Source organism: Euprymna scolopes, chromosome 21 (assembly GCF_053919585.1).
Source record: "Euprymna scolopes isolate OS-2025 chromosome 21, ASM5391958v1, whole genome shotgun sequence".
Lineage (NCBI taxonomy): Eukaryota > Metazoa > Mollusca > Cephalopoda > Sepiida > Sepiolidae > Euprymna > Euprymna scolopes.
In genome coordinates this window covers 57,791,800-57,811,791 of record NC_136502.1, presented here as the reverse complement: position 1 = coordinate 57,811,791, position 19,992 = coordinate 57,791,800, and the positions used below count along the sequence as shown (strand labels likewise).

Genomic DNA, 19,992 nt, shown 5'->3' with positions numbered 1-19,992 from the left:
AAATTATAAGTAATATATTAGTAATAAGTCATTGATTTGGATTGACTATATATTAGTAATAAATTATAAGTAATATATTAGTAATAAATTATTGATTTGGATTGACTATATATTAGTAATAAATTATAAGTTATATATTAGTAATAAATTATTGATTTGGATTGACTATATATTAGTAATAAATTATAAGTTATATATTAGTAATAAATTATTGATTTGGATTGACTATATATTAGTAATAAATTATAAGTTATATATTAGTAATAAATTATTGATTTGGATTGACTATATATTAGTAATAAATTATAAGTTATATATTAGTAATAAATTATTGATTTGGATTGACTATATATTAGTAATAAATTATAAGTTATATATTAGTAATAAATTATTGATTTGGATTGACTATATATTAGTAATAAATTATAAGTTATATATTAGTAATAAATTATTGATTTGGATTGACTATATATTAGTAATAAATTATAAGTTATATATTAGTAATAAATTATTGATTTGGATTGACTATATATTAGTAATAAATTATAAGTTATATATTAGTAATAAATTATTGATTTGGATTGACTATATATTAGTAATAAATTATAAGTTATATATTAGTAATAAATTATTGATTTGGATTGACTATATATTAGTAATAAATTATAAGTTATATATTAGTAATAAATTATTGATTTGGATTGACTATATATTAGTAATAAATTATAAGTTATATATTAGTAATAAATTATTGATTTGGATTGACTATATATTAGTAATAAATTATAAGTTATATATTAGTAATAAATTATTGATTTGGATTGACTATATATTAGTAATAAATTATAAGTTATATATTAGTAATAAATTATTGATTTGGATTGACTATATATTAGTAATAAATTATAAGTAATATATTAGTAATAAATTATTGATTTGGATTGACTATATATTAGTAATAAATTATAAGTAATATATTAGTAATAAATTATTGATTTGGATTGACTATATATTAGTAATAAATTATAAGTTATATATTAGTAATAAATTATTGATTTGGATTGACTATATATTAGTAATAAATTATAAGTAATATATTAGTAATAAATTATTGATTTGGATTGACTATATATTAGTAATAAATTATAAGTTATATATTAGTAATAAATTATTGATTTTGATTGACTATATATTAGTAATAAATTATTGATTTGGATTGACTATATATTAGTAATAAATTATAAGTAATATATTAGTAATAAATTATTGATTTGGATTGACTATATATTAGTAATAAATTATAAGTAATATATTAGTTATAAATTATTGATTTGGATTGACTATATATTAGTAATAAATTATAAGTAATATATTAGTTATAAATTATTGATTTGGATTGACTATATATTAGTAATAAATTATAAGTTATATATTAGTAATAAATTATTGATTTTGATTGACTATATATTAGTAATAAATTATTGATTTGGATTGACTATATATTAGTAATAAATTATAAGTAATATATTAGTAATAAATTATTGATTTGGATTGACTATATATTAGTAATAAATTATAAGTAATATATTAGTTATAAATTATTGATTTGGATTGACTATATATTAGTAATAAATTATAAGTAATATATTAGTTATAAATTATTGATTTGGATTGACTATATATTAGTAATAAATTATAAGTTATATATTAGTAATAAATTATAAGTAATATATTAGTTATAAATTATTGATTTTGATTGACTATATATTAGTAATAAATTATTGATTTGGATTGACTATATATTAGTAATAAATTATAAGTAATATATTAGTAATAAATTATTGATTTGGATTGACTATATATTAGTAATAAATTATAAGTAATATATTAGTTATAAATTATTGATTTGGATTGACTATATATTAGTAATAAATTATAAGTTATATATTAGTAATAAATTATTGATTTGGATTGACTATATATTAGTAATAAATTATAAGTTATATATTAGTAATAAATTATTGATTTTGATTGACTATATATTAGTAATAAATTATTGATTTGGATTGACTATATATTAGTAATAAATTATAAGTAATATATTAGTAATAAATTATTGATTTGGATTGACTATATATTAGTAATAAATTATAAGTAATATATTAGTTATAAATTATTGATTTGGATTGACTATATATTAGTAATAAATTATAAGTAATATATTAGTAATAAGTCATTGATTTGGATTGACTATATATTAGTAATAAATTATAAGTTATATATTAGTAATAAATTATTGATTTGGATTGACTATATATTAGTAATAAATTATAAGTTATATATTAGTAATAAATTATTGATTTGGATTGACTATATATTAGTAATAAATTATAAGTAATATATTAGTAATAAATTATTGATTTGGATTGACTATATATTAGTAATAAATTATAAGTAATATATTAGTAATAAATTATTGATTTGGATTGACTATATATTAGTAATAAATTATAAGTTATATATTAGTAATAAATTATTGATTTGGATTGACTATATATTAGTAATAAATTATAAGTAATATATTAGTAATAAATTATTGATTTTGATTGACTATATATTAGTAATAAATTATAAGTTATATATTAGTAATAAATTATTGATTTGGATTGACTATATATTAGTAATAAATTATAAGTAATATATTAGTAATAAGTCATTGATTTGGATTGACTATATATTAGTAATAAATTATAAGTAATATATTAGTTATAAATTATTGATTTGAATTGACTATATATTAGTAATAAATTATAAGTAATATATTAGTAATAAGTCATTGATTTGGATTGACTATATATTAGTAATAAATTATAAGTTATATATTAGTAATAAATTATTGATTTGGATTGACTATATATTAGTAATAAATTATAAGTAATATATTAGTAATAAATTATTGATTTGGATTGACTATATATTAGTAATAAATTATAAGTAATATATTAGTAATAAATTATTGATTTGGATTGACTATATATTAGTAATAAATTATAAGTAATATATTAGTAATAAATTATTGATTTGGATTGACTATATATTAGTCACTTTGTGACTCCAGTTTAATGGATGTCAAAAATGGATAAAATAAAAAATTTTAAATGGATGATTTTGGTCTGTTGTCATAGTTTCTAGGCATACAATTTACTTGTGAAAATGAAACTATTAGGATGAATCAATCAAGTTACATTGACAAAATCTTATTAAAGTTTGTGTAAATTTATTAATGAAACAATATTTAAATTTCAGTCATGCTTGTAATAGAAATATCTCCGAATAGAGTTTCTAATTTGCATATGCTTACCGGAAGAAAAATGTATATGCATTTGTAATATTTCAATGATCAATCAATTTTCTCCTTTTTGTAGCTACCAATACCGCAGAAAGAGTAATGAATTTAATGGTTTCAACGTGCTTCACCATCTCACTGGATGGCACCCACAGATTGAGTCAATTGTGTATGTAATTGTTACATTTTTCTTTTTAATTTTTATTAAGTCATTTTTTTGTAGCTTAAAATATAAGATTCCTAACAATCTAAGTAAGAATCACTATAACGAATCTCCTAATGTTTATACTGTGTTACAGTCCATGTGTACTACTAGTTTTCCTTTCATGTATGGTTCATTTATCTATGGTGATGTTTTTTCTATACCTTTCTATCTGCTTCTCTTTTTATATATAAAATTATCTTATTGGATTTTCAAAGTCAGACCCAGTTAAGATTCATCATCATTATCATATTCGTTTTAATGTCTGTCTTACATGCTGACATGTTTGGAATGACTTAAGACATTGACTTCCAAACTAACCTAACTCTGGCCTGGTCTTTATTTATCTCTCTTTCTCTCAGGTCTTTTTATATCACTTCATGTACAAACTGAACATGCTACCTCAACTGTTCTACATCTACTAACTCAAGAACTCTCATTCATTCTTTCAACATGGCCATACCATTGAAGTCTCCTGCTTGCATAATCTCTTTATACTATCCAGATATAATATTCCTCGGCAAGAATTTTTTAACCTTGGACTTGAAATCAACCCTGTTGTAGTCATCCGGGAAGCAGTTCCATGGTATTATGTCCCACAGATGGGTAGTTCTTTGAAAGAAATTTTGCTTATGGCAGTTCCGTTTTTAAGTACACATATAGGTAATATGACAACATACTTTGTTACGGTTTATTTGAAAAAATATTTTGTTCAGTACAGATAACTCCTTATGTAAAGCATTTTTAAATAATCAGCTGAAAAAATTTTTTTTTTTTTTTAATCAGCAAATGGCTGGTGTTACCAGATTAGGCTGTCTATTGGCTTCCTGAGACGAAATGCACCTACATCGATTTTCTGTTTTTGTTTTCTATTCTCTTTTGTAAAACTTAATTATGTTCTGCAAAATTAAAAACAAAAACAACAGCCCATTCCCCCCCCTTCCACTCTTCTTTCTTTTTCTATCCCTACTACCCAATCCCGTCGGTGGGGCATAAGAATACACCGACTGGCCCCCTGCAGAGAGTAAAAACCTCAATGGGGCCACCTGTTGGCCGTGGGTGGCGACCCGTAATGCCTAGGAAAGGGATCCTGGTGGCTGAGTAACTGATATCTAGGGAAAACAAAGGTATCAGTTGCAACACTCCACTTTGGCCTCGTACTGGGCTAGACGGGCAGTTGGACGGGCTCGATCCAATCAATCGGCTGGTCACGTCAAGCTCTAAACCTGACTAACATAACAAGAAAATCCACTCGCACTCCCCACCTTTTTACAATAAACAGATTTAGAAAGCGGTGGCTCATGGGTCAATCAACTCGCTGGACAAATGGACTTAACACGGCTGAAAAACAAATATTCTTGCTAAAAAGAGGCTTTTGAAAAAAATTTTTTTTAGTAAACATGGATAAACTACAGGTGTTTAGGTCCACCAACGAGACGAGTATACCTCCCATGTATCCCTGTTGCTGTTGGGACGAATGCCCCCCAACATCTTCCATATAGGGCTCCGAGGTGGGTGGGGAGCACGAGAGAAGAAAAATTACGAACTACAAAAATGGCCCACTATAAGCCTAAAAAAAGAAGTCATTCAGAAGTTTCTGATCTGACTAGCTCAGACTCAGAAACTGAAATAAACAAACCTTCCCGAGATTTTTTGTAATAGAAACAATTGAAGGAGAACAAATAACAAAAATGTCTCCCTTCAAAATAGAAAGAATACTATCAAAAGGAATCAAACCAAAAACTGTAAAAAAACAAAAAAATGGCACACTGTTAATCGAAATAACAAACCAGAAACAAGCAATTGAAATTTACAAATGGAAACTTTTCGATGATCGAAAAATAAAAACCTGCCCCCACAGAACATTGAACACTAGCAAAGGTGTAATCAGGTGCCCCGAACTAGCCCTGTGCCCCTTAGAAGAAACAAAAAATAATCTTAAAAATCAAAACGTCATTGATATCAAAAGAATTCAGACAAAAACAAGATCCGGCGAAATCATGAACACAAACACTTACATATTAACATTTGATGCTCCTCAAATACCTAACAACATAAAAATAGGATATGAAAAAATAAACACTGAAATTTACATGCCAAGCCCATTCAGGTGTCACAATTGTCATCGATACGGGCACCATAAAGATTGATGTACATGACCACCAACTTGCATGAGATGCGGAGACAAAGAAACACTGATTGTCAAAACGCACCAAAATGCGTCAATTGCCATCAAAATCATAGCACAAACTCAAAGGAATGTGAAAAATGGAAAAAAGAAAAAGAAATTCTCAGAATAAAATACACCAAAAACATAAGTTTCCAAGAAGCTCGTAAACTAGCAGAAAACACAAAATACTCTGAGATAAGAAAAGGAAATACACAGCCTAACCTTGAACCAAATAATAATATAACAAAAACAAATCCCTCAAACACCCAAATTGAAGTATTCATGAAATTACTCAACGAAATGAGAAAACTAATAGAAGACTTAAAAAAAAACATGAAACAAACCATTACAGAAAGTAAAGATTTTTTAAAGAATATAACCGAAATAAAACAAAGTCCCCAAACTAAAACTCTACCACAAAAACCTATTAAACTCCAAACAACAGCATCCATAGAAACAACCCCTACGACAGAAAAAATAAAAAATAAACAGACTCCAAAAGAACCCCACAAGACCGCTACCAATAAAAGCAAAATAAACAGATCCCGCTCAACCTCTAGATCAGGACCCCACCACCCACCACCCATCGCAACCCCATCCGCGATCTGAAACCCGAAACACCCAAGCAAACATTGAAACTATGGACATAGACATAAGCAGTCCAAAACCAGAAAAGGACAAACCCTGGCTCATAAAATAATTCAATGGAACATAAGAGGAACAAAACCCAACTTTGAAGAAATATTACTCCTTATAAAAACTTTCTACTCTGCTATAATTGCCCTACAAGAAACCCACCTAAAAGAAGATAATACAATTAATATAAAACACTACTGCTCATATAACTACATAAACAAGAATTCAAACAAAGCTACAGGAGGATCATCACTACAACAAAAACATCCCACACAGTGAAATAAACCTAAAAAAAAACATGCAAGATGTTGCAATAACTGCAACATTCCATAAAACAATAACAATCTGTTCACTATACATCCCACCAAGTGAAAGAATAAAAGAAACTGAACTAAATGCCCTAATCCAACAACTTTCAAAACCATTCATACATATGGGGGACCTAAACGGCCACAACGAACTATGGGGTAATACAAGAAATGACAAACGTGGTAAAATAATCGAAACGCTACTTAACCAAAATCAATTATGCCTACTCAACACTAAAGAAAATACATATCTACACCCAGCAACAGACACTCTCTCAGCTATTGATTTAGCAATTTGCGACCCAACTCTATTTATGGACTACAACTGGAAAACACATGATGATACATGTGGAAGCGGCCACTACCCAATTATACAAGAAAACAAAAACCCAGAACGAGACAACAAACCCCCTCATTGGAATTTAAAAAAGGCAAACTGGGAAAAATTCCGGAACTCCTGCAAATCTAGACTGATACCAGAAGCAAACACCCAGACTGAGGATCACATAATATATTTCAACAATACACTCCTTTCCATTGCAAAAGAAAACATACCAAAAAGTTCTCCCCTTACAAAAGTCAACAAAGCATGGTATAACAAAGAATGCCAGGAAGCAGTGAGAATGTGACGTGCCAAACTAAGAAAATTTAAAAAGAATCCAACTAAGGAAAACCTAGATCAATTTAAAAACGGCAAAAGCAAGAAAAATCATCAAAGAAGCAAAAAGGAACACCTGGAAAAACTTTGTATCAAAAATAAATGAGAACACCAAAATCAAAAAAGTATGGGAGATGGTAAGGAAAACATCTGGGAAAAACAATAAAGACCCAATCAAACACCTTACTTGCAATAACATAAAAATTACTAACAAAGAAAATATTGCAAACAAACTAGCTGAACAATTCTCCATAAACTCCTCATCAAAAAAACAATCAAAGAAATTCCAAACTCTAAAACAGAATGAAGAAAAGAAAAGAATTAACTTCAAATCAAAAAACGAAGAACATTACAACCAACCATTCAACAGAACAGAACTAAAAGAGGCAATCCAAAAATCTCATGATACAGCAGTAGGCCCTGACGAAATCCACTATCAATTTCTAAAAAACCTACCAAAACCATCTCTCAACTACCTTCTACAAATATACAACGACATATGGATGAACAATAACATCCCCAAAAACTAGAAAGAAGCCATAGTAATTCCAATACCTAAACCAAAAAGAGACCACTCAGATCCCACAAATTACCAACATATTGCCCTCACCAGCTGCGTATGCAAGACCTTCGAAAGGATGGTCAATAAAAGACTAACATGGTATCTTGAAAGCAAAAACCTGATAACAGAATATCAATCAGGCTTCAGGAAAAATAGAAGTCCCATCGACCACCTAATCAGATTAGAAACATTCATCAGAGAAGCTTTTGCCAGAAAAGAACACCTAATAACAATCTTTTTCGACCTAGAAAAAGCATATGACACTACTTGGAAATATGGCATTAAAAAAGACCTATATGAACATGGATTTAGGGGCAGAATGCCAGAATTCATTTGCAATCTCTTAAATAATAGACACTTCCAAGTAAGACTAGGCAACACACTCTCAGTCCAAAAAGAACAAGAAATGGGGGTACCTCAGGGTAGCATCTTATCCGTCACCCTTTTCAACATAAAAATAAGATCATTGAAAACATAAACCCTGGTACTAACTGTGCCCTATACGTGGACGACTTACTCATCTGCTACCGATCAAAATACATAACCACAGCTGAACGAAAACTGCAACTTTGTCGAAATAAAATAAACGAATGGACCACAGAAAATGGTTTTAAATTCTCAAAAGAAAAAACAAAATGCGTCCATTTCTGTAAACTCCAAAGAACTCACCATGATCCCATCCTAAAACTGGATAACAATATCATCCCTGTTATTGAACAACGCAAGTACCTGGGCTTAATATACGACAGGAAACTGACCTTCATACCTCATATAAAAAAATCTAAAAACAAAATGTCACAAGGCCTTAAACTGATCAAAGTCCTAGCCCACACTGACTAGGGTGCTGACAAAACCACACTACTTAAACTATACCGTTCCTTAATGAGATCCAAGCTGGATTATGAATGCTTCATATATGGGGCAACCAGAGAATCATATATAAAAGAACTAAACACAATACACCACCAAGGCTTAAGACTGGCTCTTGGAGCCTTCACCACTTCACCAGTGGAAAGCCTATACACCGAGTCTAACGAACCTCCACTGACACTTAGACGGAAAAAAATAGCCCTTCAATACTGTTTAAAACTCTCATCATGTCCATCAAACCCTGCCAACAATTGTGTTTTCCACCCACAACACACAAACTTCTTCAATGGGAGAGAAAATATTATTAAGCCATACAGCCTACGTATAAAAGACCTTACAGAAACCCAAATAGATACCACAGAAATCCATGTGTCTCTCAAACCAAAATCTCCACCCTGGCTAATTAAACAGCCATCGGTAAATTTAAAACTCAAGAATGTAACAAAATCTAAATCCAACGCACATCCCCTAACTTATACAAATAACTTCAATAATATATTAGAACAATATCAAAACTGGATACACATCTACACAGATGACTCCAAAGAACTAAACAAAGTTGGAAGTGCAGCCATATATAACAACAATATACTACAAAAACGTCTCCCAGACAACTGCTCAATTTTCATTCAACAGTCATAAACCTAGCTTTAGACATCATCCAAAAAAACAAGTCAAACAAATACTTAATATTATCTGATTCACTTTCAGTCTTAACGTCATTATATAACAAAAACTTGAACAACCCCTTAATTATAAACCTCCTGGAAAGAATCACCTCCTTTTCCAAAAACACTGGCATCGTATTCTGCTGGATTCCCAGCCACATAGGACTCAAAGGCAACGAAAAAGCTGATACAGCAGCAAAAAAAATCTTTAAAAATGAATATCAGCAATACAAAAGTACCTCACACTGATTACAAACCCCTAATCAACAAATACATTACTTCCAAGTGGCAGGAGTCATGGAATGCCTGCAAGAATAACAAACTCCAGCAGGTGAAGCCCAACCTTGGGAAAAGAACGCAGGGCGGGACCTCTAGCTGGGAGAAGACAAGAAGAGAAGAAACAGTAATGACAAGACTTCAAATAGGACACACCAGGATCATTCGTACCTGTTAAAAGGCGAAGAGGCCCGATTCTGTGTGTCATGTCATGAGCTTTACGCGGTGAAACATATCCTGATAGACTGCGTGGATCTCCAGCAGATACAAATGAGGTACTACCGTGAAGGTAGCCTAAAAGATCTTTTTCACAAAGTGGACCCTGGCAATATCCTGAAATTCCTAAGAGAAACAAGATTATATAACAAAATCTAAAACCTTAATAAACAACAAACAAACATAACCAAATAACTACTTCAGAAAAACCTAAAACCCAAATAACAAACAAAATACAACCAAAAAACCTTTCCAGCAAAATCAAATTACCTAATAAACAGCAAACAAACATAACAAAATAACCTCCTCAGCATTAGTAGACCCACAAAGGTTGATATGCTGGTTAAATAACCCATCCATCCATCCAGTTAATCAGCAAATGGGGAGTAATTCTTAATTTATTTGAATTTATTTATCCACTGCTAAGTATTTATAGTTTATTCTAAGTGCTTAAATTTGAATAATATAAAAAAGAGGAGGCGTAAATAAAAACATAGAATATGCAAAGGTTGGAGAAAGCTCGAATGATAGTTGTATATTCCTGAGATATATTTGATAACGATATGCTTCTTTCGCCCTTAGCTCCTACAACGGATATATGCTTGTCTGTTTTTTCTCTTTTTGTTTTTGTTGGGGATAGATCATTTTACCAGCTGCCAGACATTCATCAACTATTTCAGACACTCCAATTGAGAGATCATTTTAGGATTCTGACCATCCCTTTAAGAATAATTGTTGGAATCTCTCTTACACTTAGTTCACCAGGTATATTCGCTAGGTAGTTTTGGAAATTCTTTTTCATGAACCTCATAACTTGATTACTGAAATGATCAAGATCTTCCTGAAATTTTAGTTTCTTTTTGTGCGGTACATAGAACCTTGTGTGAGTGTGTACATGTGTATAAAGTAATAAATATGTCAGTCATTAACCTGGATGTCTTCAAATCCAACATAAACAAATTCCTGATGAACCGCCCCCTTAAGTAAGACACTTTATCAAATCTCAACACTAACATACTGTACACACAATAACCCTTATCCCTGAGTGGCTTCTGGGCCTTGATAAGTGGTGACCACCTTGTAAAAAAAAAAAAAAAAAAAGTTGATTTAGCTCAGCTTGTCCAAGAGTTCTGTTGTGAAGAGTTCTGTGAACAACCTGTTCATGAAATTCGGTTGATTATATAAAACTCATGTCCACTCGGACAAACCAACGCAAACCTTCACTTCTACTAAATAAACAGATTTTTTCATTTATCACAACAATCCATTATAGACAAACGAGTTACTTTTATTTAAATCAATAATACAGTATGATATTAATGATATTATTCATTTATAATTTTATTGCTATATATATATATATATATATATATATATATATATTTTTTTTTTTTTATGTTAACAGTAATTAATTAAAGCAATTTTAATTTAGAAAAAAAGGATATATTACCAAAACTGTTCTTAAAACAGGATGTTCAGTAATTTTCAAGTGAGATAATTTAAATAAAAACTATACTTTGTAAGATCACCATATTAAAGATATGTGATGTAAGTTATACATTTTGAAAGAATATTTAGAGATAGACTAACAGCAGCAAGATGCTAAGTAGGTTTTTATATGTAGATGAATTTTTCTTGTCTTAGAAATATATTTTGTTTTTGTCTTTCTCAGGGACAAAAATGCAAGGGACGTCTGGAATTTGTTATTAAGCACATTGCCAGAATGGGACTATTCCAAAATTGAAGGAAAAAATGCAACACAAAGCACTGTAATATTAATGGTAATTGCAATTTGTTTTAACATATTATTCTCACTAATGACTGACCTACATTTTGGGATCCAAAAAGCGTGAACAATTATTAGCATGGATAATGAGCCACTGTATGGTCTTGCTATACTTGCAAGCACCTCATGACATAAATAACAAAAGAAAATGTATATTGGGTACAATCTTTTATGATGGAACATTGAAATTAGACTTTTATAGCCAAAAGAACTTAGTTTAATAATATTAAACATTTGTAACAATGGGTATATCGATATAGAATATTGAAAACTAACTGAACTGATCCAGTATTAGCCAAGATGCAGTGATGTCTTTTTAGCATTTATTTTTTATGCTTTTGTACATAAGGTAGATAAATTCTATTGTATTCTTCAATCTAAAACATGAGTTATTCGTATAATCATTTTGTTTTTTAGATGGTTATTGAAAAACATTTCATATTAGTAGTCTAGGACAAACTAATTTTTAAAATAAATTGTAATAAAGTATATATTATTCAGAAGCAAAGTTTGTTTTGTCAGCTTAAATGCTATTTGGATCTGACTTTGAACATCCAACAAGATAACTGTTTATATTAGATAGATTTCAATGAATGTTTTAGGTAGAAAAACAAAAACAAATAAAAACGTATAAAGAAGAACTCCGCAGCAGAAGGTAGGAATGGAGAGAAAGCACAAAAAGAACAAGTGAAAATGACTAGAAAAGGACGCGGAGAAAAAATATGTATATGCTAATGTCACTACTAGTTCAAGTCTTTAGGAGTTAGAGGAACTTGCAAGATTATTGATTATTAAGACTTTTCAACTTCACTCAGCCCATTCCTCTTGTTTTAATGTATTAAAATAATAATAATACTGTAAGTCATTCACCTTTAATTTCAGTTTTTAAGTTATTGCTCCTGGACGACACTGAGTTTCATCTTCACCCACTTCCTCAAAAATATAACTTGTAATTTATTCCTGAGTGATGACAAGTTTATCCTCCTCCTCCTCCTCCTCCTCCTCCTCCTCCTCCTCCTCCTCCTTAATGAAACCTATTTATTCCTGGGCGACACTGAATTTCTTTTTTGCCCCCTTTACTTTTCTTCCTTAATAAAACTTATTTATTTATTCCCCAGGTGACACTGAATTTCTTGTTTTCCTTTTCTCCTGCTCCTCCTTAATGAAACTTATTTATTTATTACCAGGCAACACTTACTTTGGCCCTGTCGGTGGAGCATTAGAATACACCGACTGCTTCCCTGCAGAGGGTAAAAGTCCCTCAATGGGGATCCTGGATATGACCTTAAACTATATCCAGTGGTGAGGCCCCAGCTTGTGGGCTTTGGGGAGTGTGGAGCCACCCTTTAATTACCATTGCTCCCAGGTCCACTCTGACCCGGAGTGGTAGTACTTGTTAGGGTTCCAACTATGGGTTAAATAGAAACCGACTTGAAAACAACAAATATATTCTATTAAAAATTTTTTCTTCAAAATCTTTGGATTCGGCATTAAATAACCCGAAAAGGGTTGATATGCCATAAAACAAAAACAACCAACCAAGCAACACTTACTTTCTTGTTTTCCCTTTCTCCAGCAAGCATATACCATATTGAAAATGTACTACTTTATTATTGCATACACATGTTCTATCTATGATATTGAATACTGACTCTTGAGTAACACAGTATATTTTCTAGAATACAATAGTATAACAAAATACAGTGAAAATATTTCTCCTGGGCAATGTGGTGTTTAAAATATCTGCTCTCTGTAGGATTACTCTATCCAAGATATTGATGACTCTTGGACAACACAAACTAAACACACCTGCTCTGTCTATAATATTTAGCACTTTGGATTACTACTTACCAAATATAATATTGTATTATTATTGTGGCTTCCAGGTAACACTGAGTTAACAAAAGACAGAAAAGTTCTTTCTTCCAGACAATAGTGTATTTAAACACACCTTTGCTATCTAGTATGTTGAGCACTTTTGGGTTACTATATACCATATGCAAAATGTAAAACTGTAAGCTTACATTTTTTGCTCCTGTTTAGAGCCCTACTGAAACCACCTAAATAAAATTAAGGATGCCTCCAAAGCACTATTAAAACCACACTTTCCAAGTTTCTTGCCACTTCCTCCCTAGCCTGGAGTGAAACTTAATGATTTTGAAAGAAAATGCCAACTAAAGAGAATACATTAAAATAATAGTGTTTTGTTTCCAAATTATGGCTGAAAAACTCAAACCTGCTTAATAACCTCCTTAGGGTGCTGTTAGAGATTTCAGAATACTTCCATTATTTTCCCTGATTAATTTTATATAGGAATACCCTTTGAGATTTTTTGTAGATTTTCTAACCTTTTTATATAGGACACACACATGCACACACATAAACATTAAGTTATGTATATATAGATTAGGGCCTTTTATAGCAAATAAATGCTTTTAGTGTCAGCATAACAAAGTTGGATTTCACATTGCCAAATTAAAGAATAAAACTCCAAGAACAAACTAGTTGTAGATAGAAAACTCAGAAGATATGATTCTGTAATATCATTGACAATGCTAATTCTCGCTGTGATTATTTTTATATTCATAGAAACACACAATATTACATGCACCAAATTTGAAAAACATCAACCTTATTTTTCACGTAAAAAATTAATTACTTATCCCCAAAAAACTAACAACACAAAAGAAAGAAATTTTCCTTTATAAAGAGAAAAAGTTAAATTTTGTTTACATCAAAATTTTACATAAAAATAATTTAAACATATAAACAAGTCATTGCACGTTAAAATTGAAAGGAATTTCACTATATTTGCTTAACTTCACTGCTCTGACATGAACTGATATGTCTACAGAATTTTAGTGGTGCATTTTATAACTGTTGTATCCAGAAAAAACTTTTGACAGGAGCATCTTCAAAATGAAGCACATGCCAATTGCTGACTTTATTGCCATTTTCTTAGGGATCTGGTTCATGGAAATATAACATTTTCAGAGCTGGGACAAGTACACAGGGAGCTCTATTAGTAATGCTATTACCACAGATAAGCTATAGGGTTGATATGCCATATTTTATGCACATAATAGTATTCATGCATGACCATAATAGATTTGACTGGATTTAAACTGGACATTGTTTGTTATAGTATTCATTAAGCAATTCACACACGGTTATAAAATATTGTAGTATGAATTACAATAGTTTTTATGATTCTTTTTCGATATGATCGTGGATTTGAGAGCACATATACACACACATACACACACACACACACCTTACATTATCCATCCTGCCATCCCTCCCTTCCTTCCATAAACAGAACCTATTAGTGTTGGTTATTAAGGTCTATTTTAAAATCAGAAACTCTGAGAAAAACACAGCCGGTTAAACAATGTTTTTCTTTGTTTACTTTATGTTGCTTCGCCTTTTCAAAGTTGCTAATGAATTTGCATTGATTCTATTCAGTCTCTTATGGTTGATTCAACAATAAAATCACTGGTATGCCTTTGAAATATGTATATATAGTTTTGAAATATATATATATATATATATATATATATATATATATATATATATATATATATATATATATTTAAAGTGATGGTTGTGTAGTTCCAACGAGAGAAAAAATGTATATTTAAAAGAGTGTAGCCATCAACAATTGTTGGGTTTTTTTAAAGGTTTTCATCATATTTTTATTTTAAAATATTTTTATAACGCGTTTCGAGCTTAGGGTGTGCTCTCTTCAGATATTCTCGTAAAAAGTTTTTCTTTAAAATGGGAGTTTGTGGATATGCCTCCGCTGATATTAAATATGTTTTTCATAGTGGTGCGATGCGTGTGTTCAGTGTTTAGACATTCTGTCTCCAACTGTAAGTGTTTCACTGTGACCGGTCAAAGTTAGTTTCAAAGAGTGTTTTTTAGTCCATATGGTGAAGGTTTTTATGGCTTCTTTAGGGTTCTTTTTTAAAGACTTTCTTTCCCCATGTATAGCATACACTCACACACAATCCCATACGCATACATATATATTCATGTACATGTACACATGCACACGCACACAGGCACACACACATACACACACGTACATACATAGAAATATATGTAGGAGCATACATATATACACATATACATACCCACCTACACACTCACACACGTACTCGCATACATCCACCGCTAACAATTATTTTTATTTTTTTATTTTTTATTTTATATATATATATATATATATATATATATATACTTTTTTTTTTTTTTTTTTTTTTTTACCAAAACACGCATGTATATATGCGCTTAATCATTCAGACATACGTACACGCACCCACACACACACACAAGTAAGATGGAGAATAATAGGTAGAAGATATATATACACACATACACGCACATACACACATATATGTACACACATATATGTATGTGCACATACACTCACAAACATCCACATACTATGTAGGCACATACACATACACACGCACACACACAGACATATGCAGGGGCTCACACATACGCGTATATCCATATTCACACGAACACATTTACCCACTCATACATGTGCATACATATGTATATATACATACATACACACACATACATACGGATGTGTATACACTCATCCACCCATATATATATATATATATGGGCACATGCACTCACAATCCCACACACACATACATATTCATACATCCCACCTTATGTATATATTGGTTGAAGTTTCCTTTCCAATCCATGCACATATGCATACATGGATTCGGTCACCCAAACATAAGTGCACGTATACATACAAACAAGATGTAGCATAGATAACAGATGATATATAATTATACACACACGCATACACAATCATATGTGTACACCCACGCACATACACATATACACACGCACACACGCGCGTACACACACATACATACGTTTAATTTCTAGTTGTTTGTTTAGTTAAGAGAAATGGTACTGTACTGGGTATGGGCGCGCGCACCCGCGAAAGTGTGCGTGTGCCTTATTGTGCTTTTTTGTTGTTTCGTGTGTGAGGGTGCACACCTACCCAAGCATGCATGCGTGTAAGTGTATTTTGTGTTTTGCCTATTTATGTGTATAATTATGGAGAGACGTTTAAGGCGGGGTTAAACTTTGTTATGAAAAACTCAAGAAAAAAATTGTGTGCGTGTGCATGTGTACATGTACATGAATATATATGTATGCGTATGGGATTGTGTGTGAGTGTATGCTATACATGGGGAAAGAAAGTCTTTAAAAAAGAACCCTAAAGAAGCCATAAAAACCTTCACCATATGGACTAAAAAACACTCTTTGAAACTAACTTTGACCGGTCACAGTGAAACACTTACAGTTGGAGACAGAATGTCTAAACACTGAACACACGCATCGCACCACTATGAAAAACATATTTAATATCAGCGGAGGCATATCCACAAACTCCCATTTTAAAGAAAAACTTTTTACGAGAATATCTGAAGAGAGCACACCCTAAGCTCGAAACGCGTTATAAAAATATTTTAAAATAAAAATATGATGAAAACCTTTAAAAAAAACCCACAATTGTTGATGGCTACACTCTTTTAAATATATATATATATATATATATATATATATATATATATATATATATATATAGTTTTGAAATAAAGATATATATATATATATATATAGTTTTGAAATAAAGATATATATATATATATATAGTTTTGAAATATATATATATATATATATATATATATATATATATATATATATAGTTTTGAAATATATATATATATATATGTATATATAGATATATAGTTTTGAAATATATATATATATATATGTATATATAGATATATAGTTTTGAAATATATATATATATATATATGTATATATAGATATATAGTTTTGAAATATATATATATATATGTATATATAGATATATAGTTTTGAAATAAAGATATATATATATATATATATATATATATATATATATATATATTAAGTAATGTGATTGATAATTTAAAATTTAAAAATCAAATTATAATTAAATTAAAAATCTGTTTCATAAGAAGGAACAACAACAAAATCAATTATCTGTACGATCGTTTCGGAAAACAATGCTTTTTATTGTGGTGTACATCAAGTTATGTACAATAATTATATATAGTTTTTTAATAAGCACGGTCTCCTCATCAGCAAATTTTGAAGGGTTTTTATTGAATTTAAAAGACACCATAAATAAACCTAGCATTAAAAGTAAGGCAGATGAATCTTTTAATTTTTCGCTTTTTGAAATCAGGAACTATGGTTAAAATAGTCATTTCGATGTTTGCTATAGCTTTTTATCTTATTGAATGATGAATTTCTGAAAATTCTAATATATATTGTTATGATTTAGGAGAGGCTACATTGGGTGGATTTTGTACCCCCGAACAGAATTTTGCATTCTGTTGTTTGACCTCAGCATGACATTGCTTATAACACAATAAAATAAAATTGTTAAACACGATGGAACAAAATATTCTGCAGCATGTTTTGTCCAGATCACAAATATCTATCTTTTCACTCTATTTACCCAACAACTCAAATGACTGGCAAGAATAAAATAACACAGTAAATAGATTAAATTGGTGTTTTATTAATTCAAATCAAATTAAATGTAATAAAACATATTAAAGACCTTAATGGGATAAATGTGAGGGTCAAACATAAAAAAATGAACTCACCATGAAATATTAACAATTAAAGAAGCGAAAATCAAGATATATATTATCACCCAAAACATGGACAACAGAGAGTAGTTGAGCTGGAGAAATAGTGTGGTCATAAGATATAGGTACTTATTTTGTGGAAAATAATAAATAAAAAAAGAAATATGTAACAGAGTCTCTGAAAATAATTTTTTTTTTAAATCACAATTGAATGGGTAGTCCCATTCTCTTTTTTCTTTTTATGTTTTCCCCTCTTCTTTATTTTCTTTATTTTCTCTCTTTTATTCTTATAAAAGTTTCTTTCTTTTATCTCTCAATCTTTTCTGAGTTATGACTGTTTCACCTTTTTTTTTCAGCTTTTTTCTTATCTCATATTTCTTTTAATCTCATACCCCTTCTTTTTTATCTAGTTTTTAAATTATCTTTCTCAATCGCTCTTTCAAATTTGCAAACATTCTTTTTATTCACGGTTGCTAATCATCATTTCATCATTCTTCCTCATGCTACTTTTTCTTTCCCTCACATGAAAATTAAGATTATCTTCCTGTAATACATTGTTGATTTCGAACAAAATTTTCCTTTAATGCTTGTTTGTTTCCTTAAGTATTGGACCTTATTTATCTTGTTAATTCAGCTCAAAGTCATGTATAAAAGGAACTCTTTTAGTATCAGCTATAATCCTTTATTCATCTGTTGGAATATCTGTAACTAGATCATTATTTTATGTTATCCCTTCAAAAGAGCACAAGACATATGTCGACACCTTCATGGATTCTTACTAATATCAAAATTGATACGAGGTGTGTACCAGAGTATTCTCTCAGATTCTCGTTAGTGTTGAGAATGTTTTATTTTACTCCACATAATTATAATTCCCGCTAAACTTTCTCTTCTGTTCATTCCTATCAACCAATCAGCAGAGTTTTTCATATTCATGTTCCATCTCATCTACCACGGATGTGTTCTGTACTTTTAGAGAGAGTTCTGAGCTGATCACAAGGAGGGGTAAATGAACCGAGTGAGGATGTGAGGAGAGCCGTCTGGCTGCTGATTTATAGTGAAAGGCAGCAGACTTATGTAGTGGTAGGAGGAAGCTACCTATTTTCAGCTTCTTATGATTCTTTATTATAATCCTGCCTTAACCATATGTTATAATATATATAATTTTACATATATTAATATAAGATGATATAATATATTGTGTGTAGACTTTTATTATTTACTTCAACAATGCTTTATACATAAGTAGAGCTTATGTTTATGGCAATTAAACTACACAAAGGCATAATTAACAAAAATTTGTCATTTCTCTCCCACAGGTTAATGTGTTATTAGCCAATAACTGAGCTTCTCTCAAACAAAGGCCTGGATAACCTTTACTTGAAATCTTACTCTTTTATTTTGTTTGGGTTTGATGCATCCCTTTTGTGAATTTGTCAAATTAACAGGTGATCTATTAACATGTGTAGGATGAAAGTAACTTATTTCGTAGTTATCTTATTATTTGCTGCTACTGTAGATGTTAATTTAGTTTAGTTTTTATATTTATTTATATAGTTATTTGAAAGTAAATATTATTCTATTTACAGTTGGTTGCTATTT

The 19,992-nt window shown here is 29.9% G+C and overlaps 1 protein-coding gene across 6 annotated transcripts in view; it reads left to right on the top strand.

Moving 5' to 3' along the window:
* LOC145242387 (androglobin-like) overlaps positions 1-19,992 on the top strand; it is a 337,568-nt gene that overhangs the window by 67,308 nt on the left and 250,268 nt on the right. For all 6 annotated transcript variants that reach the window (XM_080105409.1, XM_080105408.1, XM_080105404.1 and 3 more), the window contains exons 9-10: positions 3,426-3,515; positions 11,585-11,693. In XM_080105409.1, coding sequence (XP_079961535.1) covers positions 3,426-3,515; positions 11,585-11,693 — 199 coding nt within the window. The remainder of the gene's footprint in view (positions 1-3,425; positions 3,516-11,584; positions 11,694-19,992) is intronic.